General features: G+C 40.3%; 1 protein-coding gene across 1 annotated transcript in view; it reads left to right on the top strand.

The window, feature by feature from the left end:
* Positions 1-23,628, top strand: part of ERBB4 (v-erb-b2 avian erythroblastic leukemia viral oncogene homolog 4) — a 580,731-nt gene that overhangs the window by 440,309 nt on the left and 116,794 nt on the right. The window contains exons 18-20 of the mRNA XM_009329670.1: positions 6,385-6,517; positions 9,143-9,265; positions 10,424-10,522. Coding sequence (XP_009327945.1) covers positions 6,385-6,517; positions 9,143-9,265; positions 10,424-10,522 — 355 coding nt within the window. The remainder of the gene's footprint in view (positions 1-6,384; positions 6,518-9,142; positions 9,266-10,423; positions 10,523-23,628) is intronic.

Below are 23,628 nucleotides of genomic sequence, written 5' to 3' on the forward strand. Positions count from 1 at the left end.
CCCCAGTTTATGTACTGAGCATGACATCACATGGTATGGAATGTTTCTTTGGCCAGTTTGGCTGTGCCCCCTCCCAGCTTCTTGTGCACCTCCAGCCTTCTCAGTCAGTAGAGCATGGGAAACCAAAAAGTACTTGGCTAGTGTAGGCATTACCTAGCAACGACTAAAACATCGGTGCCTTATCAACTTTGTTCTCACCCTAAATCCAAAACACAGCTCTGTACCAGCTACTAGGAAGGAAATTAACTCTATCCCTGCCGAAACCAGGACAACTAGTTCTAAAGAAATCCATCATGCACTGTGTGTGCTTAATGATAATAATGATGTCAAAAATTTATAATCAATACATGTGAATGTCTAGAATTCTAGGTTATATTCATTTTCAAAGCTGTACTTAATATTTTTTTTCTTTGTCCTCATTTATTTTGCTGAGTGAAATGTGGAATCCTACCTTTAAAAAAAAAGGCATGAGTAGGACACACAATTTAAAGAATGCACATAATATATTTGTTTGCGTCGTCTTGGTATTTTGTTTTCAGTAAACACTCTGATAACCAAAATATGTGCAAACCTTCAGTAAATTATGTCACAGTATGTTAAACATTTTGATGTATCCTAACAGCACAGTTGCTCTCAACAGCACATCTTGGTTAGTGGTATACTAGAGGAGGAAAGGGTGTACACTGTCCATTAGAGACTGCAAGTCTCTGTTCTGCCCATGTTGTTCTTATTTGGCAAAGCTGGTGAAAAACTTTGAGCATACAGATAACTTGATTATAGTGATCTAGAAATGTCCTTAAATACTTGCTTGAGGAAGGCTTCAATATAGGAACTGGTGTGGGTAAGGAAAAAGCAATTTTTACTATAGATATCCGTTTGTCAGCATTAGCCTTGTCCAAAGTGAAAACTGTGTTTGATGTTTAACTGCTGAATGGACCTAGACATAGACTGCAACATTGTGATTGTTTTGCACATTGAGAAGTTGTGGCTAGAACTACCTGCCACCAGAGTTTAACTACAGTTCATTGACAGTACAATGGGATGCAGTCTGCCCATATTTAGATTAAATGCAGAATTGGTAGTAATCGTGAGATCAGCTGTGAGTTAAAATTTGTGTTTACGTGTGATAAAAACTCCTAATCTGTACATAAATGGTGACATTTGTCAGTGTTCAAACACACTCAGATTAGGTAGAGAAAGGGGGAAGGGAGCCTTGTTCTTGAAAAAGAAAAATATAAAGCAAAGCACGTCTTAATGCGAGTAACACTAGATGAACTCTTCCCACACCCAGGGAGCACCATTTCGTGAACACCAGGCACTCTCGAAGTTGTGGTTGTAGAGTTCTGCCAGGGGAGTGCTGCACAGCAGAGAGAAGCTATTAAAACATACACAAATTTGCTTCCCAGTCTGGTTGTTTATCTTGTATATTTTAAATACTAAGATTATCATTTCCATGATTAGCAGAATCCGTTAGATCTCTAAAAGTGCAGCTTCACAGTCAGCTGAACTCCCCACTGATGGAAGGGGTGAGGAATGCAGAATGTATGAATCGTCCATCGGGAAAAAATAATGCCTTAATAATGGAAGTTTACAAGAAGCGGCTACTTACCAAATATTCAAGGTTGTAATGAGTCCTGTTTGAACATATAGATAAAATTCAAAGGAGAGGAAGGTTGGGGAAGGTTGAGGCAGGAACTTAAAGCCCTCTAACAGCTCAGCTTCAAAGCTCAAATTATTTACATATCTTATTAGGTGGGTTAATGCCAAAGATAGAAAAACAGGTGTTCTTTTTCAGCTTTACTCCATGCACCACAATTCTATTTCCTTTCCCCCTTCTGCTGCACTCTCCAGTCAAGAGTATGAGACCGTGTATTCATCCAAATCAGTAATTAGGCTTTAATGCCTGGTCTCAAAGCACTGTGGGAATTGCAGATGTTTTGGAGTGGATGGAATGATACGAGCCCCCTTGTTGAGCATCGTTGTCCACCTTGGAATACTAACTTTGAACTTTTTGTCTCAATTTTGGTGTGTGGGAGTCAGTGTTACATGCTTCTAAATATGAAAACACAGCACACATTTAAAAAGAAATATATATTATTCATTTCTCCTAAGGGAATACTAGAATCTTACTTTCAACTTTTAGCCACAGAGACACAGTTTCCAGTTTAAGAGGCAGGATTTTTCACATGTTGTGGTTTTCTTTTTTTCCCCCCCCCTCCCACTGCCTCCCCTGCCTATGCCTTTTCCAATCAATAATTGGGTATTCTGTCCTCAGATGAGGGAGGGGTGGGGGATCGCACATTAATTAGATGGGGTTGAATTATGATTCAGGGCCATATTTCTTGGACTGCTAAGTCTATTTTGATGAGCATAAAAGTCCAGAAACACCTAACAGAAATTTTTTTCACCCTCTGGGGTAGATTTTCAGTGTGTAAAGGAAAGTAGTGGCTGTATCAGGAGTTTCCTGTTGGTGGGTGCATAGTCGAGGTGAAAGAAATGTGAGCTAGGATCGACTTTTGGCCATCCATTGTTTATGCTGGACAGGCAGGACTGACATGGAACTATCTCTCTTTGCTTGACTTTAGCCTTTCCAAGCCCTAACAGAGAAACAGGGCCTCCATGCTTTTAAAAATTACTTTAACAAAATGGGGGTTTTTGATAGTGAAATTTTTGTCTCTGTATCAACATTGCTCCTGTTAACTTTCATGGAATTAGTTTTAGGTGGGCAGTAGTCTGAGGTGGGCAAATGTAGCGAATTGCATTCACAGAGGTGGTTGTGGGGCAGTAACGTAACAAAAATGTAAGTGGATTAAGCCCTTAATGCCGCTAGAGATAAGGAGATTTGTGCGTCCAGCTGTATGTGAAGATGAAATGTTGGTTAGGTGCATATGCAAAAAAAGGATTGGATTAAAAAAACAAGATGGGAGAAAGGTTTTGTGTCTTCAGCAGCACCTCTGATCAGCACCACCTTACAGGAATCCATGTTAAACAACCTTAGCAATTGTGTAAAAGAAAGATAAACAGCATGTTAATGAAATTCACCAGGGTATTAAATATAAGACACTGCAAACATGAAAATAGTAGAGAAATTATACAGGAGACTTGAAGATGTTAGCAGAATAGATAGAAAAGCAAACTCAGCCTAACGAACATAAGTAAAAATAACCCAAATGAGGTAGGTGACACCCAGAAAACTGGGCTTAGAAAATAACCTACATGTGGTTGGAAGCAGCAGTGAACTGCACTGATGATACCAGAAAGCACTGAAGGCAGTTACTTGTCATTTGGTATTGTAGCAAATAAAACACATGATTGTTGACTTTGGGGCTTAGCTCAGTAGCAGAGTGAGGAGAAGCTGTACGGTATACAGTCGCATCTGTTTAGGTCTGTGCTGTTTGTGTCTATCATGATTTTTATGCGAGGATAGTGGACTTATGAGTGAAGGAAGCTGATCACTATTTGAGTTCAAAATAAAACTTTTTCTGCATTACAGTTATTTGTTTAGCATTTAAATATGGGGTTTTTTCCTCTCATGTTATATTATTCTTCTTACACTCCCTTTTTAAGCTTGATTAACAGCGTGTTTAGATGGCACCTCCTAAAAATTCAGATATAATATGCAATTACAGCATATTTCACATGAATGACTAAATGCTTGTTTGGTGAAGTTTTTGAAAATTATTTGCCTTTTTTCAATTCACTACTAAAAATGATGAGGACTTTCTTTTAAAGTCAATGAGAGTTGACGCAATGGATCATAAAGATTCATTTTGAACGCCTGTACCCTGTAACAATAAAAGGGCTGCAAGGAATTTATAACTTCATTTTACTCCCTTCACTTGTTGTTCTGTCTCCTTTGGAACCATTTACTTATTGTGGTCTATCATGTAAATATTGTTTGGACCATTTGTAGTGTACACGGTACCATAAAACTCTAATTATTTGTTTTGACAGCTGTTATGATAGTTATTAATATGCACTTTAAAGCCAAGAGATCTCCTGCCTGTTTTGACAGTCTGTGGTTTGGTGGTATTTGTTAAAAATTATATGATTGTTCATACAGCATTAAAAAAAAAAAAAGTCCTCTGTTCAAGAACATTAGTCAGTACTAGCTCCACAGAAGTCTTTTGATGTCCACTGTTTTCCATAATTGCCCATTAAAGAGTTCCTTGCATCAGCATCACGGAAAGCACATGCAAACAAAGAGGAGCATTGTTCTGGGTGGATATGCCAGGTCCTTTAATCTGAGCTCTGGACTCAAAATCAGCAGAGTAATCAATGGGATTAGAAAGGGGAATGTGTCTTAAGGCCAGGCTAGATGAAGGAGGAGTGTCTCTGCCTGAGGAGTAGGTGGTACTGGACTTGTATTTCCCAAACATCATAATCCATTTCACAGCCAGGCAACGTTCAGCTTCCTTTATTTGCAGGCTTTACAGTTTCCATTGTAAAGTCTTTGAACTATAATAGGCCTTACAGCGTTGTGTAATGTTTTCCCTGGGCAAATGTGATAGTGGTGCTTTAAACATGGTGCTTTAATAACTAGATGTGGGCGTATGAGGCTTTGTCTTTGTTAACATGGAGCGACACAACAGGATGGATCTGGAGGGATGAAATAGGTAATGGTCCCAATGTCTAGGCTATGTTCGCTGCAAGGGATTTTTCTTTGGGTTAGCTCTAGTTTGATCCTGTGGACCTTAATGCCAGTTAGAGGTTGGAGCTCATTAGGTGCACTCCAGAAACATATCTTCTGGTTGGTATCTGAAATGAATCCAGGTTGTGTGCTTTGAGACCTCTCTGAACCAAACTGCAATGACAAGTGAGAGTTAGGACAGTTTAGAGATGGGCTTCAAAATGGTACTCAGTGGTAATGTAGACACCTTAATATATCAAACCAGGTTAGATGGCACTGCTTCCCACTGCTCAGCTTTGTGGTAGGACATAAAAAGAAGAATAAAGGGTCAGATAAATCAATTTACTATTTCTGTGAGAGACTCCTTTAAATTTTCAGTAGCTGTGTGGTTCATTTTTATTAATAGGCCATAATGTATCTTTCATCATCATTCAGACATAACTGAGGAAGGCTGTTAAAGCATAGTAGTGATATTTCCACAATCTTGACAATAGTTAACCTACTTCCTGTAGTTACCAGGCAGTGGTTTCGGCGCCATTTATACTCTGCAGTTGCCATGCTGTCTCTTTTTACTCACCTTTTCAGCTGCTGTCCAGCCATTGTTGGAGGAATGTTAACTGCTGTGATTGTGTTTATGCTAGTAAGTTGTTGGTATTCCGTGAAAATGCTTAATTTAATGTTTTGGTTTGGAGGCTGCTACCCACCCTTTAGGGACGGAGCGGGGAGAGAGAGAAATAAAACTGAGTCAGAGCACCTATCACTTTGACTTTTTCTTCGGAAGGAGCCTGCTTCTCTCCACTGACTGTGTAGGCGATCTCCAAATGTGGGCACCTAAGTCAAACAGAGTGACTCTCTGAGACAGTCTTTTTTTTGTGCTTGTGTAGTATCTACCATGATGCCAGCCTACTGTATCTTATCACCATGGAAAAACAAATTAGTAATTGTAGCTCATGCTGCTCAAGATCCTGGGAAGCTGAAAGGAGTTATAGGAGTAGTGGGGGGACAACAGGTCTTGTGCAGAAGCTGAGCCTCGCTTGGCATTGTTCACAGGAGGTTATTTGGCTCCAACACACCAGTCTTTTGGTCTGGGATTTGGCTGTGCTGAAAAGCCACAGCAAAACCAGATGGGTGCAACCATAACCCCTGACCAAAATGTTTGTGTGTAATAGTAATGAACGAAGAGTTCCAAGAGGGTGCATGAATTACATTGTTCATATATAAATATCCTCCACTTGAGGAAGGTGTATGAGTATGATGTCTCTAGATTTGTCTATGAAACACCCTGTTTGAAGTTGCCTCTCACTTCCTCCATACTCAGGAGGGCACATCGTACTGGTAGCTTGGGAGTTTTTCATTAGTCTGTTTTCCCCTAAATGCACAAGCCAAGAGTTAATCTAGATGGAGCCAAAGAGTAAGCATAGTTCAAGCTCTTGCAGGAAAACAGCAGATACCTGTATCCTCATTTTGCCATTGCAGATTTGGGTTTGCCATCAAAATGCATGTTGTATCTCCTTGTCCACACAACTCCTCACATGTGCATGGTGGTTTGAAAAAAGTCGAATTGGTATATTGATTAAAAACAAGAAAAGTCATACCATATGTTAATGTGTTTCCCCTGACTTCCCATTTGGACTGCCTTAGAAATTCTGGTCGTAAGACAGTTAATAAACTTTCCAAGTGATTGTGTTTTATGTACCCAACCATTCTTTGATCTCACTCTACCTAAAAATAAAGTCTCTGATTCTGATTGCTAGAACCCCTCTGATTGCTGCGGGAGTTATTGGTGGCCTCTTCATCATCGTCATTGTGGGCCTGACATTTGCCGTGTATGTTCGGCGCAAAAGCATTAAAAAGAAGAGAGCATTGCGAAGATTCCTGGAGACTGAGGTAAGAGTGTGCTTCTCACAGAATATTTGAAAAGATGTGCAGAGCTGTTCTGCTTTCATATTAAAGATGTTCAGGTCTTCAGTCCAGTTACTAGAGAGGTCTGTAGAAATCCTTTTGTTAACTTCTGCAGGACTGAACTCATGGAATGAATGAAGCTATTTCAAGATAATAATTTTCTGTACATATATAGATTTGTGGCTTTTGAAGACCAAAAAAGATCCACATGATCACAAAGTCATGTTCCACCAGATTTTTGAACTCGCATCCTGCTCTCAACTGAACTTCTATCCCAGTTCATTAGTACATTTAGCAGCTCTCATGCTTAAATATTACAGGTTTTCATCCAGTGCATACTTCAGTCTTAAAAGTTTACTTCGGTAAGTTCAGCAAGCTCTGATGCAAACTTAAGCTCATCAGGAATGCTTAAATGCAGAGATTGTCACTTACTGTTGTTCCCAGTGCCTGTATTGCCTATGTGGTCCAGATTTTGTCAAGGTCTGTAGTCATGATCGGTAATAATGATGTATTTTATTAAGCCAAGATACTTCCCAGAGCTTAACCAAACGAGGTTCACAGTTCTACTGGCAAAAAGTGTCTCTGTCCTATAGTGGAGCTATAGGACAGAGTGCTGTGCCCGCTCCATCCTGCTCTTTGAAATGCCAGTGGTGGAGGGGGCAATCTAGGAAGTATATTTAAACATAACATTAAATCTTTATCTGTCAGCTACAGCAAAGGTGATTACTACTATCTCCTCAGTCCTATGCTTGAGACACTTTGCAAGTGATATTTTTAAATTAGGGTCCCCCTTGTAAGGTAATAAAGCTTGGGAATATCATTAGCTAGTGATTCTTTGACAGTGCTGTTTTCTGTTCTGTTCCAAGGGTCCTGCTCCCACTCATCTCTACTGTAGAGCCTGGGAGCAAATGATACATGCATCCCCAATCTGTTTGCCTAAGTATCGTTATGCTTGGCTAGAATTTGTGTTGCTTCTTAAATACTGTGCAGTTGTATAGAAAGCTTAACAATACTTGGCGCCTTTAGATATGTAAATCTTGCCATTGTATCAGCCCCTACTTAAGCATAAATGATTTGAAGCAGGTAGTTTTCATTGGATTTGAGAAGTATTGACTTTGAAGTCCAGCTCTCATTCTACGTTTGGTCAGGTAGAAGGTGTGGCTGAGGGACCAAGGTCTCCTACTGAACATGTGGGGAAGGTGTTGTCTTGGCTTGGATACAGAATATTAAATCAGGAGCATCCTGAGATAAACACACAAGTGACTCTGGTTTCAGCTAAAGTCTCTATTTCTAGCTGGAAGCTGTAGCAGACCTATTCTTTCTGTAGGTCATTCTCAGTAAAACTCTACAAGCATTTTTTGAGAGGCCCACAACACTTCTCCCTGCCATACCTGTGTTGGTGGACTATGGCACAGAAGCTGTTTTCACCCTTCACAAACTGAAAATACAGAAATGTACCACTAGTCTGTCTACTTTTCTTTTACAGTAAACCTTCTGTCTTTCACCGTGTAAGTACTGGACATCTAAAGTGGGAAGGAGGAAAAAGAAATCACTCTAAAAAAAGTACAGCACACAAATTATTTCTGTGATAGCCTGACTTGTTGCTGTTTGCTTTTGTTATGTTTTCTTACTCTAACAATTTCCAGATACTGGTATTTTTTATCTGAACCAAAGTAGTCTGGTCAACTAATTTAGTTCATGATGCTCAAAGAGCCATAGAAGTAGTTCTCAAACTGCAGAGCATCATGCATTTAGCCTTGTAAACAGACAACTTTGAAATACAGCAGTGGTTTCAAAGCAATTTGGGTAGGAGTACCCCTGAATTATTTTCCTCATCCTGCAAAGGAACAAACTATTTTTCATTGTTTAGAGTATTGTCCTTTTCATGTATTTTTAATATATTTTTAAAGAAGCATTGTTTTTTTCTGGCAGAGACAGTATAACATTGAGATCTGAGAGCGTTTTTAACTGAATGTGCCATTGTGGCTCATTTACAAAGTTTCTTGGGACATCTTGAGCAAATTGTTTAATTGTACCTTTTTTGCAGAAATTAGTGGCTGTTATAAATCAGTGGTCTGCTATAAGATGTTTTCTCCTTAAAGCTGTTCTCCTATGTGGTATAACAGAAGTTCAGAAAAATAGTCCCTTCCCCAAAACAGAATAAGAATGTGATGAGCCATTAAGTCAGGGCTATTAAAAAGAAATATGGCCAACTTAAAGGCACTAAAATGGGCAAAAATAGAATGTGGTGCACTGATAATAAATGCTGTATTTCTGTCATGTAGGAAATATTTATACTGCCTCCATTAGCAAAAGTCCTTGGGTGTGTTACTGTGACACCGATTCAGTTTCCAGTTCGTAATTCCATCATGCAATTCCTGGTGGAAATTACTACACGTTGAGTGAAGATTTTCTTTATTACATCTCTTGGTTTCTTAGCATCGCTCATTTGCTTTTGAAGGCGAGAAATCCCTCAAGTTGGCAGGTCAATGGTCAATAGACCCCACCACTGTCTCATTCCAGTATTTAATTGGATTGGTTGTTTTCAGCATAAACTTCTGAAGGGTCTTCACATTTTCAAGTATTTAAGACTTGGATTTTCCTTCATAGCTTGTGGAACCCTTGACTCCAAGTGGCACAGCACCCAACCAAGCACAGCTTCGTATCCTGAAGGAAACTGAGCTGAAGAGAGTCAAGGTTCTTGGCTCTGGAGCCTTTGGAACCGTATACAAGGTAAGAGTCTTCAATACACAGCAGTGAGTTCCCTCGTTTAACTTTTGAACAGTCAAGTTCTGCATTGCAACAAAGCATCCCGTACTGTGGATGGGTTCATGAGCCCTACATGTCTGGGAAGCACATAGGATACTGGAATTGTGTGGGAGGAGCACATCTTCAGGCTCAAATGTTAACTTCAGTTTTCATCAGACATGCAGATATTATTTCTTGGTGAGAAAAGGAGTGTCAGCCGCAGGCGTCCTTGCACACAGGAGGACTGCACAAGCCAGGCTGTCTTGATATTGAAATGCAGTGTCAAAGTCTGTCATTCTGTTCTTACATAATGGCTTTACAGTACACTTTTGGAAAGCTAGATAAACTGTGTCTCTCATTTCGCTAGTGTCACATGGGTCTTGTAATAGTCATCATACCTTGTAAAACAATGTTGTCATTAGCTAAACCGTAATACTTATTGTTTCTTCCATTTAAATAGAAAAGATGAGTTATGTCAATGCACCCTTTAACAACCAGGATGTAAGAGCAGAACCCAAAAGGGAAAAAATACTTCAGTTAAAGATTTTTTTATTTTATTTTTTTTTAAGATCTGTTGGTCATGTCCAAATCTCAAAGACACGAAGTAGGGCTTAATGAGCAAGTCAAACCAATCACCTGACCCTTTTGGAGCAATGCAAACCTGCCAAATCGAGGTGGGTAGGTCAGAGCAGCGGAGGAGGACAGATACTGCATCTGTCTTCAAATTGGGGAGGAAATGGAGGAAGTACAGACCAGGTCACTACAGCTACAAGGTCATGGGAATACATTTTTGAATAATCAGTTTGAGTAGACTTGGACAATAATAAAGTGATAGAGAAGGATACCATGAGGTTGCCAAGAACACAGCAATAGTCAAGAAGGATGGAAAAGTATCCCAAGAGACACAGTTTGTGAATTTTAAATGTAAAGTTTACTTTTTAGCCATCTCAGCTTTAAATTCTCAGATATCAATCGATAAGTAGTTTTGTGGAATTTTTATTATTTTATAACTCTTGAGTATTCTCAGTTCTGAGGTTCGTAACTGAACTGCATAATGTGACAAAATGCATCAGAAAGAACTGTAACTCTAAATGAAGTTTCTATGATTGTTGTCTTATGTCACTTTTTTTTAAATCTTTCTAGGGCATTTGGGTCCCCGAGGGAGAAACTGTAAAGATTCCTGTGGCCATTAAGATCCTAAATGAGACCACTGGTCCAAAAGCCAATGTGGAGTTTATGGATGTAAGTAAGAGATGATCAGCATCTCTGAGTCTTGGGGACGAGGTGTCTTTCTGTAGCCCACAGAGATTGTAAAGAGAAGTTTCTGTCAGTTTTCTTTCCTTATATTTAAATAGTAGAAGGAGGCTTGTACATAGGACTGAAATTCTGCTGATGTTCAGCGAGTGCTACATATCACGTCCCTAGAAAAATTCAGCTGCTGAGATTTTGTGTGTAGGCCATTTCCCTCCTTCCCTTAGTCTTTGACAAGCTGTCTCAGTGTTAATGCATATCTATAGCATTCTCTACTGCAGCAATGTTCAAACAAACAAACAAAACCAACCGGCCAAAAAAACCCAAACAAGGTTACACATCAGCTGTGAGTAGGTCAGTGCTGCTTCTCTGAAGCTATAGAGCTATGTGGATCTGTGTGAAGCAATGCTCTGCCCTGTTTAGTATACTGCAAGTAGATCATTCCATTCCAGAACCATAAGTACCTGTGCTACCAGGGTAATGTTAGTGCCACAGTAATGGAGGGCTGGGTTCTACCACTGTGCAAATATCATGGACCCTAAGATGCTTGGAGTTTTCTTATAAATTATCTTCCCATCAGTTGAAGGCTGAAACTCCTCTGTCTCATGTGCCAGATATTTTATCTTTCCATGGCAGAGAAGCTAGAGACAAGAGAGAGAAGGAGTTGCAGGGGAGCATCTTACCATGCGTGCAAGTCCTCTCTGGTGCAGAATTCACAAGAACAGAAATTTAGCCTCAGCTCTCTTCTGCTTCTGTGTTTCTGAGAACTAAGCACTGAGAGTCTGGGAGCTGTCAGCAGCAGCAAAGCATAACAGGGGGGGAAAGAAAATTCAAGTGCACTGGATTTTAAAAGCCCTTTTGCTTTACTAATCTGAAATATTGTTAATAAGAGGTCAAGATCATAATTTTCATGAATGTTCTATGTTCACAGAGACTATGCACTCAGTTTTTAGCTCCGTGTCAAGATCAAGCCTCATTGACATTGTGAATGTGTATGTCCTATTCAGTGACAATTTTTTGACAAATCATAGAAATTTGCACTTCTTTTGTTAATCCCTCTTGTGGACTTCAAAATTACATAGGACTTTTAAGCCTTGAAGATCTGTTCAGTGTATAGGCTTAATTTGGTTAGTATTAATGAGACTGTAAACCACAAGGAGAATGTACTCCCGTTATATAGTCTATTCTTCCATCTAGAAATGAATAGAAATGTACAGTTATGGATTTAGCTGTTTCAGACAAATTATCACATGTGAGTTCTTAGGTAATTAAATGAAGGCTGTATACATGAAGGGATTTCCTGTGCTTTTTACAGAGCACTGCACATTTATGTTGATGACATTCAATAATCATTATGCACAAATAAAAGAAAAAAAAAAAGGCTGTTTTGGCCCTGTTCAAAAGGAATGAATTGCACTAAAGGGATAAAGATTTTTAGACGTTTGCTTAATGGACAAAATAATGGTCAAGATTATTGTTAATGGTAGAGCTCCAGAAAGAGCAGAGCTGGTATTCAGTGCCCTTTTGAGGTGAACGTGCAGGGAGTGCAAGGCCGCTGAATGCGACCTGAGCTCCATGTCTGATGTCGGCAGTCAGTGAGTAACTTGCACCAGCTGAGGATCTGACCCATTATCTGATAGAGAAATAATAATAATATCTCCTCCTTTGATATTCATAGAATAGTTTGGGTTGGAAGGGCCCTCTAAAGGTCATCTAGTCCAATCCCCCTGCCGTGGGCAGGGACATCTTCAACTAGGTCAGGTTGCTCAGAGCCCCCTCCAACCTGACCTCGAATGTTTCCAGGGATGGGGCATCCACCACCTCTCTGGGCAACCTGTGCCAGTGCTTCACCACCCTCAGCGTAAAAAATTTCTTCCTTAGATCTAGTCTAAATCTAACCCCCTTTAGTTTAAAGCCATTCCCCGTTGTCCTGTCACAACAGGCCCTGCTCAAAAGTCTGACGCCATCTTTTTTATAAGCCCCCTTTAAGTACTGATAGGCTGCAAGAAGGTCTCCCAGAAGCCTTCTCTTCTCTCGGCTGAACAACCCCAACTCTCTCAGCCTTTCTTCATAGGAGAGGTGTTCCGTCCCCCGATCATTTTTGTGGCCCTCTTCTGGACCCGCTCCAACATATTGATTAACCTTTAAGCGCTCTACAAAGAAAATATAAGGTCCTTGTTAAAAGACAAAGTTACTTGTCCGAGGTTTCACAGCTTAGCTTGATCAGCTGACTTAATTCACTGGACCACATTTCCCTCCAGTGTATGCATCGTAACATCTGATAAATGGCTCAGAAATTATAAAGGTTTTTTTGAAACTCTAGAGATTTTAACTATGTGTTGTGGTTTAACCTCAGTTGGCAACTGAGCACCACGCAGCCGCTCGCTCACTCCCCTCCCCAGTGGGATGGGGGAGAGAATCGGAAGGGTAAAAGTGAGAAAACTTGTGGGTTGAGATAAAAACAGTTTAATAGGTAAAGCAAAAGCCACGCACGCAAGCAAAGCAAAACCAAGGAATTAATTCACTACTTCCCATGGGCAGGCAGGTGTTCAGCCATCTCCAGGAAAGCAGGGCTCCCTCACGCGTAATGGTTACTTGGGAAGACAAACGCCATCACTCCAAACGTCCCCCCCTTCCTTCTTCTTCCCCCAGCTTTATATACTGAGCATGACGTCACATGGTATGGAATATCCCTTTGGCCAGTTTGGGTCAGCTGTCCTGGCTGTGCCCCCTCCCAGCTTCTTGTGTCCCTCCAGCCTTCTCAGTCGGTAGAGCACGGGAAGCTGGAAAGTCCTTGACTAGTATAAACACTACCTAGCAACAACTAAAAACATTGCTGTGTTATCAACATTGTTCTCACCCTAAATCCAAAACACAGCACTGTACCAGCTACTAGGAAGGAAATTAACTCTATCCCTGCCGAAACCAGGACACTATGTAAGGTACAGCCACACTTGGACAGTTTTCTCTTTAAAATAACAGTTTCTCATGAGTCTCTGACCCAGTGGTAATAAGGTGAGAGAAGAGTGAAGGTTATTTTTAGTCCTAGAGGTTAATAATAACCCAAAGGTTATTTTTAATCATAATAAAAAGGAATTGGACTTCATCATTAGTTGATATAAGTGACAATAAGGAGAAATAAAATGTTTTGTATCAATGCTGCATTTGATATACGCGCAGCGGTCTGTAACATCTTTTGCTGTACTGCATTGATGAAGAAGAAGAATTAATTTCATTCTTTTGAAATAATTGCTCATGCAATCGTACAGATTTTCCTGCCGTCCCAACCTCGTAAGCCAGTCATTTATTTCCTTAAACAAGCCACATTTTTAAAGAGAATGACCTAGGCATTGTTTATGGTTTTAATGTGACTGCCCCTCTCAGCCCCAGAAAGGACATAGTTTTAAACTTTTTAAAATTTTAAGCTATTATGAGGCAATAACTTATATATCTTTCATTGAAGAATACGTTTTCATTGAAAAATGTGTTTTACTCATTCTCACTCCAAGGCTTTGGTCAGTATAACTATCCTGATAAAACTTGATACTATTTACTGGTGTTATTTTATGAGGAAAATTTAAGTGTACATGTAAAAGCAAAATGCATCAGTTGTGAGTTCAGTAAAAAGAGTATTATGAATAGCCATTGGTTAAAAGCAGTTGTATCATATTTTTCAAAGGTATATAGGTGGCTAAGTGCCATTACGAACATAGTGGGGCTTAACTCTTAAATAAGTGTCTGACATGTTGGTTAAGAATGGGAAGAGGAAGTTAGTGGGAAGGGGGTGTCATTATGAGTTACACCCTTGATTTTCTTTTTTTTGTAGCTGTCAAGTACAGGTGTGCTTTTGTCAGCAATTACTACTCACTTGATTGTGTATGTCCTTGTACTTGCAAGTAAAACTTAGCATTCCTTTGAGAGAGGCTCGGGAAAATGTAAAGCCTCTTGCAAACAGTGGTTTGTGTACAGAGAGAGTACTTGGGACACTTCAGGGTCTAGAGAAATAGCTGGTATAGATGTTAGTGGCATTGTCGATAGGGTTTGGTTAAAACTTCTAATGTTGGCAGAATGTAAGTCTAAAAGTGCTCTGCGAGCTCCTGAAATTCTGCTAAATGTTATGCTAAAAGAGCAAAGAACAACAATTTGGCTACTGGGCTGTCATTTCAGCACCTTGAACACCCACTAATGGATCTGTAATGACTGTAATGATATAATGCATGATGTTAGCCAAAAACCTCCCACCCTCCTCCCATCAGGGGATGATGAATTGGCCATCATCAAAAAGTACATCCCCTATTTAGAATTTTTCTTTGGGGAGTTGCAGCAGAGTCTATTTTTTGGGCTTTCTCCACACATTCCCAGCTAGCTCTTTTTCTTTTACTCTGCTCCCTGCTTTCTTACATAGTTTTTATCACTGCAGTAGTCTGCGTCTGTTACAACAGTGCAAGCTGAAGTCTACTAAGTAACCCATACCGCCTTCTCCAGGGCAGAAGCAGAATGTATATGTGGACTTTATGGATTTGTTTTCACCCTGCAGAGGTTGTTGCTACTGCTTTGTGAAATGTAGGTTTACCTTTTTTCCACCTATTTCTGAATATGTATTACCTCTGGAATAATTTCACAGTCTGAAGTATTTCCCCTTAGGTGTTGAAACGGTTAGGTAGTTAACTTGTGGGGCATAGTTTCTCCTCCCTGCTTGGCTGGTCACACTTCATCATCCCCAGAAGGGCGCTGGAATCTGAATTCAGAGTGCAGGCGTTCTTGCTACTGGTCTGCCTGCAAGCACGTCTGGGAGGGGAGTCACCAGCGGACGCAGGGGGTACCAAGAGGGAAGGATATCCTGCTCCTCACCCTAAGGCTGGTAACAGAATATATGAGGGTCCTGGGTTTTAGGGAGGGAAGAGAGGCTTGTTGTGAGGAAAAAAGACAAATATGCAGCTGAGAGGCTACTTGATAGTAGAACAGGGACTTATAATTTCATTTGTGAAAACAATTTCCCCTCCTCAGCCTCAAATAATTTGACTGTTATGATTGTCTGGTAAGTCAAGTAGCCATTGGCCTGGTCAGATGGTTTAACATCAAACCAGATGCTTGACTGATAATGTAATACATTCCAAAGTCATGCTGCAGTTGGAAAGCATAGCAAACCATCTTTGAGGCTAGAAAAAAATATATCTTTAAACTAACACGTTATGGGGAGACAGACAATTGACGAGGGCCTTTCCTCTCTTGCCCTCTAAGCTTGGTGTTTCCAGGAAGTAATCCTGTGAGCTGTGATTCTGCCCGGGGTTTTGATCCACTTACAAGTTTAATCTATCCTCTCTGAACTTAAATGCTCCATTATCTGTTAGAAAATAATTAGAGGCTGCAAGCACAAGTCTGTATACACAGAGTTCCTTGGGAGTCCCTGAGCTCATTGAGATGAAGACAGTTTGACTGATGATGGTCAGCTGATATTGGGCCAGAAGCTAATAATAGAAGGCAGTGCTGCTTAGCTAGGTGAGAAAGTTAACTTGGGAAAAATTAAACTGAAGGGTTTGGGATTTATGGTCGGAAATAAATTTCCCATTCTCATTTGTTTCTTGGTAAGAGAGCTTCAGAGGCAGTTGGTTTCTTTTATGGTTTTATAATTAAGATCTAGGGGGCTTCTTGACTTCCTGGACTTACCGTAGTTGCCTGCTGTCTCTAGGAGCAGCGTTCAGTGTGCAGGAGAGCATTTGTCAAGCGAAGTGTAAAGGTAATAAGTGACAATGACCTCCACCAGGCATGCAGCAAACAAATTAAAGCTGCATATAGGGGGCTGATACCCACATCTTTTGTTTATGTCTGGCCTAATTAACTAAATTAATAAAGCATTCAGTTGTCTTGTACTGCAAAAAGAAAGAGAAAGAGCTTTTCCTAAATTGTAAGCCTGTCTTACAATAAAGACAAGTCCTCAAGATGTATTGAATTTACCTTTGGTTCAGTGGTTTCAAGAGGAAAAAAGTCATGTAGCTGACTAGCAAAAGAGAGTTTTATCTCCTGTTCAGCTGAAAACCCACACAGATCTGGATAGGTCTAGATGCTTTTTTTGTTTCTTCAGATATGTCTAGATGCCATTGTGGAAAGTACACTGGAGATACAGCTGGCTAGTCAGGTGGGGAAGGTGAGAGAAGACTTACCTTTTCTTGGTTTCCACCATTGGCATTAGACATAGGAAGGTTCTAAGCTGAAGCTTTTAGGTTCCTTCCCTGGCCCACAGCAGCTTTCACAGAGCCTTTGGGCTCCCTGTGGACACACTCTGTGATGTACAGTTTCTCAGTTGACACAGGTGGATTGAAACTGAGTCTCCTTGTAAGATCCTGCCTTAGACAACCATGTAGGTGACTGGAGAAATATTTTTGTCTGTCCCTTGAATTATTTTTAATTCCTTGTATACATCTCATGCTATCTAGCCAAGTGTTTGACCGAGGTCTTCAACAGTCCATGTAGATGCTTCTGAAAGTCTGAAAAGACATTACTACTAACAGTAGTTGATAGTACATCCAGGCACCCCACAGTCGTTCCACTGACTGCATGGCTGCTTGGGAAATACAACCGAGTTAATCTTGAACCTCAGTTTAAAGGGCAGCTTTAGGATCAAATGAAATCCTTTATGGCAGCAGTGAGACATTTTTCCTTATCCTCGTCTGCTGACATTTATGTAAACATCCTCCTTTCCAACTGGCATAAGGGGTCTCTGTAAGAACAGCTGATAATGAACAGCAGTATTGCCGCACTGCCTGGCAGTGTGCTTCAGCTGCGATTCAAACAGGTTTTCACTCCATCATGTTAAGTTGCTGGGGGTGGGGGACAAGGGGTGACCTAACTCACCTGACTGTAGACTCCTTTTTGTGCAGCCTCCCCTCTTCCTCCCACTTATGCACAGTGTAAGTATAGCCACTTAGGAGGGGGAACTGTTTGCCTGTCAGTTTCAGGCACAGAAGCTCACTGTGATTGCAATTATAATTTCCAACTTGTCCAGAGATGCCAGAAATCAAGCTGTCCTTGAGAACTCTGCATACCGTGCACAAGCCCCGAGAGTGATCAGCCTCTACAGAAGCTGGAAGTCAAATCACTACTGAAGGTTAACTGCTTTTAGTCATCTGAAGATTAACTGTTGCAAGGCCACATTTCTGTTACTTCCATCTTAAGTAATAATTTTCTCTTTAAATGGTTACTTACTCCAGTAATTTTTCCTTCCATAGTATGCGAGGCTAAGGTGTGTGTGTGTGTGCAGGGGTGTGTTAATTTTCCATATGCAAGAGCACATGGCTGTGCAGAAGAAGTATATACAAAGAAAGGATAAAGTACAAGCACAGACAGACAAACCAGGCTGTTTGGAAACAGTTCTGCTCGCATAACACTCTAACTGGAAAATGCAGTGAGGGAAAAAAAAAAATGATGGGAAAAATCTGAGCCCTGTTGAAATCAACGGAGCTGTGAACTTGCCAGTGAATTCAGCAGGGCCAGGACTTCACCTCTGGAGTCATCCTTCCAAGAAGTCTGCCACAGGTTTAAGGGAGGATCACATGCTTTAGTGAGTGACTGAAGTTATGAGTTATTCCTGAATGTGTTAGGAAATATATTCAGAAGCTTTTTGTTGATGGCAATGGCAGAACTCCTTATTTAAAATACAATTTAAAATTTGTATTGCATTATGACTTGGAAACCCTGCGTAAGGTTGGGTAAATCTGTGAGTGGGGAGAAGATCAGGAAGGAGTGCTAGTTTATTCACTGGGAAACATAACTCCGGATTAATTGAAACTATTAAAAATGCTAATCAAATCCAAGAAGTAGTTTGGGCTGTAAAGAGTGTGTGTGAAGGAAACATTTTGAACTGATGTATTATGATTTCTTTTTAAAGTTATGAGGTACACCAATAACATGGTTGATACTTGGTTTTGCTTTGGAGTGTACGTTTGAGCTTGGTTACTGAAACATGAAGTTAATTTGCTTAGCTGTATGTGTTATTGTTATGAAGGTCAGGATGCCACAGTTGCCGCTGTTTTATCAGGACACAGTCGGAGAGAGCTTTTTTGGAAGAGTGTTTAGTAATTGAATAGGCAAAGGATGGGAATATTAAAAAAAATAAAAAAGGTAGAGTAGTGGTGCTATGCATATCAAAAGTGGTACACAATAGTTTAATTAGGAGACTTAATCAGAAACTCTTGGGATTTGTATTTCCCTAATGAGTTTTCTGTTGCTTACAGTACTGTGGGTCTAGTTTTTGGCATTGCGCTGTATGTTGCCACCCTTTACTATATGTTAGGTCTGGACCTGAGCCAGAATGCTCTCCTCCAGCTTCATATTTTCCCAGGACTTACATACTTTGTATCTGGATGTGAGCTTTTAGGAGAGAAATCTTACACACTTCAGTAAAAATTTCTGCTGGATACTGTAAGGCCGTGGATTCTGGGGACTCACCTCCCAGTGTGATAGTGCCTGCAGGTGCTAGCCTTTTCATCTGCACAACCAGTGGATGGTGTGATTTAAGGCAGAGGGGAAGATGTTATCTGTGTAGGAACAGATCTTGCTGGAGTGGTAGGCTATAGCTGATAGACTTGTAATTACACACATGAGAAACAGCCTTCCTTAAACATCAGCAAAGTGACTGGGAACACTGGAATTCTTTGCAGAGTATTTCTGACATTCAGGTGCAAAGTGCAAAAATAAAACTGACAAAACTTGGTAAAATGGAAGATGAGTTTATTGAATAATGCTTGATATGTTATGAGAAGAAGCTGACACAGATATCCAGTTTTAAAGCAGACCTTGGCACCGAGAACTGGGCAACTAGTCCTGACTTACCACTAAAAGAAAATGAAAGCCTATATTTAAGAAACTTCCTATTGCTTTGCATTTTTTCTTTGTGCCTCCAGCTCACATTAGCAATATAAAATAGGCACACATTAATGTTTAAGTTCCTAAAGGGCAATGCGTATGCCAGAATGTTGCCACACTGATAAAAAATACAGGTTTTTATGGGACCTCTGTTAATAAAAAAGAGGTACTGTTTCCACAGGCTTAACTGTAATGCATCCCAAACAAGCCATCACTAGTTCGAGGTTAACGGTGAATCTAATGAGGTTTGAGGGAAAGACTGAAGAAGAAATGTCTTGATACTTAAGTCAGAGGAGCTGTCTGTAGAACTGTATGTACATGCTGGCTAATCATTTTTGAAGTACACTTGTCCATGATTTAGTTCAGTGCCAGATGGGTCGGCTATTACCTATCAGATTTTTTCATGAAAACAGGCTGATGGGGCTGTGTGTGAGCTGCAGCACATGCTTCAATTCACAGATCAGCAACAATGCAGAATGTGAGCAAGGGCAAAGGGCCCTGGAGGATCAATGCATTATATTTGTCATACATGGTTTTATACTGCCAAAGTGCCACGTCAACTTAGTTAAGGGAGAACAAGGGTTTTTGTGTTACAGTGAGAAAAAAAATCCAAGACCGTCTTATACAAATACTCACACTGTCTCCATTTTTAATAGAAATTTAAGGGTACAGAAGCACAGGCTTATAGGAGCTGATCATGAAGTATGACTGTCAAAATATATTTTATCTTCAAGTCTTCTAAGAAACTGTAGTTTGGAATACTTCTCCCTTAGTGCTTTGTTGCAGATAACCCCTCAAAAATTAAGTGTATTCCATGTCTCAGTGCTGATCCACACACCTCTGATACATCAGCAACTGTCACAGAATTTATAAAAATGATATAATTGACATCTGTTCGTATTAATATTCTACATATTATTTACAAGTGACAGTCAACTGTCCCTATTGCTGCTTGTCATGTAGTTGTAATGGAAGAAATAAGACAGGGAAATCTGGTACATGACCGGCTTGCTGATAATCTTTGTAATATTCTGCCAATACCTTTTAGACTTCAGTGCAATAACTAGGCTCAATGGAGATAGAGCCGAGGTCACAATGTGGCTGGCAGTCCATGGAGCAGTAATTGCTGGTTTGAAATTCTTGGTCCTTCCATACTGAAACTGTAGTTCCAAAAATAAACAAGATTTTGCAGAGCAATATTTTCCATATTAACTTTGGTGCTGCTTCTCATTGTAATATACGGCATCTCTTGGACCTATTAAGGTTAGAAAACCTTTGTACTGTGAAAACATGGTGAGCTTGTCCCTCCCCTGAAAGGCTTTCAGTCAAGATAGGCACAACAGATAGAGGGTAGAGGAATGATTATTATTATACCAATTTATAGATGGGACTCTGTTAATTGCAACACAGATCTCATAACCTCTAAGCAAATTATTTAATGCTTTTTTATTAATTTTTATTTTTAATTATGTTCTGGTTTTAAATTTGCTTGGAATGTTTACTTAGAAAAGCAGATACTATATGAGGCTTGTTTTCAGACAAAGCTGTTTTATCTAATTACCCACCAAGAATGTGTTTAAAATGTTCTTTTCAAACATCTCTTGTTATCAGTCAGTGCTTGCCCCCAGGTCAGGTATTTTAAAGAAGCTGGATGACACTTGATATAAGGCAAATTGTGTATTGGCAACAGAAGAGAGAGAGAATAGGTATTCTTACCTCTTAGTCACTTATAAGGTGATTGCAATTGTATCCTGAAGGTTTGTGGGTTATATAAAATATCAAGTTTTCAATTGCATAGACAAATATGCATTGTACAAAAATACAATTAAATAGGTTTCAGATAGGCCAAGGCCTGTTGTTATCTTAATACTTTACATGACAAATGATACAAAAATGTTTAAGAAAATAGTCATGTAGATTTTTGAACTATGTTGACGAATTGCAGCTGTGTTGCATTTGCTCAATACCAGCTTCAAAGGCATTCATTGATCGACGTGCATGGGTAAATCCTGTGATATGGAGCAGTATTGATGCAAAGGTAGGAAATGGCTGAGGTACAGTCAAATAACAGTTTATCTGATGGAAATGTAAGACCTCAATAAAGTAGGGGCACGTGGAACAGGGACTAGCTACGGGCAGTTCCCCAGGCTTCAATTTACTGAGTGGAGGTAATACCAGTGGATAGGCAACCCCCAGGTTGAATCTATTTGGAAACGTTCTCCGGTGTTGAGGATGCTTTTGCTGGCTAGGCGGTGCCCTTTGATGGAGTTCAGTGGGATGATTTGTATATGAATATAAAAGCAGAATTTAGCTCTTTGTATGTTTTCTGAAGCCAAGCAAATTGTTTTTTTTTAAATGAAGTATTGTTGGTTTGGGTTGGTGGCTAGAGTCACATGCTAAAAATACAAGTCCTCTGAGAAGTTATTTTAGTAATGAAAGCGTTTGGAGGACATTTTGAAAGAAATGGTGTTTGAATGGGGAAAGAAAGTGAGTTTCCTTGGTGAAATGTTTTCTTGGAAAAATAATGAAAAAATATTTCTTGGTAAAATATATTAACTTGTTGGAACTAAAAGGAAGAGTTTCTGCGGAAGCTTCTCAGTGGAAGATAAATTCCAGTGAATTCCTCAGCTAGAAGATGTTTTAGAAATATGTTAGTGTTTGAAATACCTGTTTTGCCATTTTCTGAATGAACTCTGGTGGATTTCTGTTTTGAAGTCATTGGTTGTTTCAGAAGTCAGACTATGTTTATTAGGAATGTTGTCAAATCCAAATTGGAATATTAAACATTTTTCCCGTGTGATTAAGTTGTGGACAAGCAGGGAGGAGTGGGAGTACTGGTGAATTTTTTCTGTAGCTGAGTAAAGGATGGGAACCATTTTTCCAGTGCTAGGTCTTTTCTGAGGATCTGAATGCTGTGTCCTGTCTGATTTTAAGCAGAGCAGGGAGATGCTTCTGGTCCCTCTGTGACTAATCTCTTCTATCAGGTGAGAGCACAATTTACGTTCTTGACAGTGCTGTCATTCAGACGGGAACATAGATCTGACTGAAACTCTGGATTACCAAAGGTTATTGATGTCAACGTTTATGTGATAGCTTGGCAAGCTCTCAAAGTGTCCTAGAGCTCCAGAAAGTGTCTTAAACCACGTTGTGTCACCATCTAAATGTTTCTAGCTCAACTAAAACTTGCAGATTAGCCCTCTGGTCTGCAGTTGAGATGGTGCTGAAAAAGTGAGTAGCACTCACTGCTCCATGTGGACATAAAAAGTGTCACACGGAGAGAGCATTTTCTTATCATGTAATATCCTTATGTAGCCCAGTCCTGAAAGACGCATTAATGTACAGAGATGTCTGTCTCACTCCCCTGCTTGTATAAATGAGACAAAATTCCAGGTCACTTTGAAATTCATATTGGCCTGCCCATAGCTGGTGACTGATACCTGTTTTCTCATTTTCTACATAGTCACAGCACAATCTAAACATGCCATCTTTATCTATTTCCAAAACTTCCTCTCAGGGAACACTCCGGTAAGGCCTCCAGTGATATGCAACAGCTTGCTGTGGCTTTGGCATTTCACTGGCACAAAAGTCTGCTGAGGATTACCAAAGAACTGGCAAGTTGGTGGTGTTTTGAGCTTCACGGTGCGCCTCTCAGAGGCACGGCATATTCTTTGATCCCAGTGAGATGTCAAACTATGGTAGTGTAGGTCTTTAAAAACAACTTCTTAAAAAAGAAAATCTAAATGCATGCAACAAGGAATAGATAGGATGGATTAATTATATGTAACTCTACTTCTGTTTTATAAAAGGAAGGACAGGCAGGGGAGACGAGGAGGGGGTGTTGCCCTCTATGTCAGTGACCAGCTGGAGTGCATGGAGCTCTGCCTGGGGATGGATGAGGAGCCGAATGAGAACTTGTGGGTCAGAATTAAAGGGAAGGCAGGGATAGGTGACATTACGGTGGGGGTCTGCTACAGGCCACCCGACCAGGAAGACCAAGCAGATGAGGCCCTCTATAGACACATAGGAGCAGCCTCACGCTCACAAGCCCTGGTCCTCATGGGGCACTTCAACCACCCTGATATCTGTTGGAGGGACAACACGGGAGGGCATAAGCAATCCGGGAGGTTCCTGGAGTGCGTCGATGATAACATCCTTCTCCAAGTGGTAGAGGAGCCAATGAGGAGAGGTGCTATGCTGGACCTTGTTCTCACCAACAAGGAGGGGCTGGTGGGGAA

The sequence above is a fragment of the Pygoscelis adeliae genome, unplaced genomic scaffold (assembly GCF_000699105.1).
Source record: "Pygoscelis adeliae isolate BGI_AS28 unplaced genomic scaffold, ASM69910v1 Scaffold7, whole genome shotgun sequence".
Classification (NCBI taxonomy): domain Eukaryota; kingdom Metazoa; phylum Chordata; class Aves; order Sphenisciformes; family Spheniscidae; genus Pygoscelis; species Pygoscelis adeliae.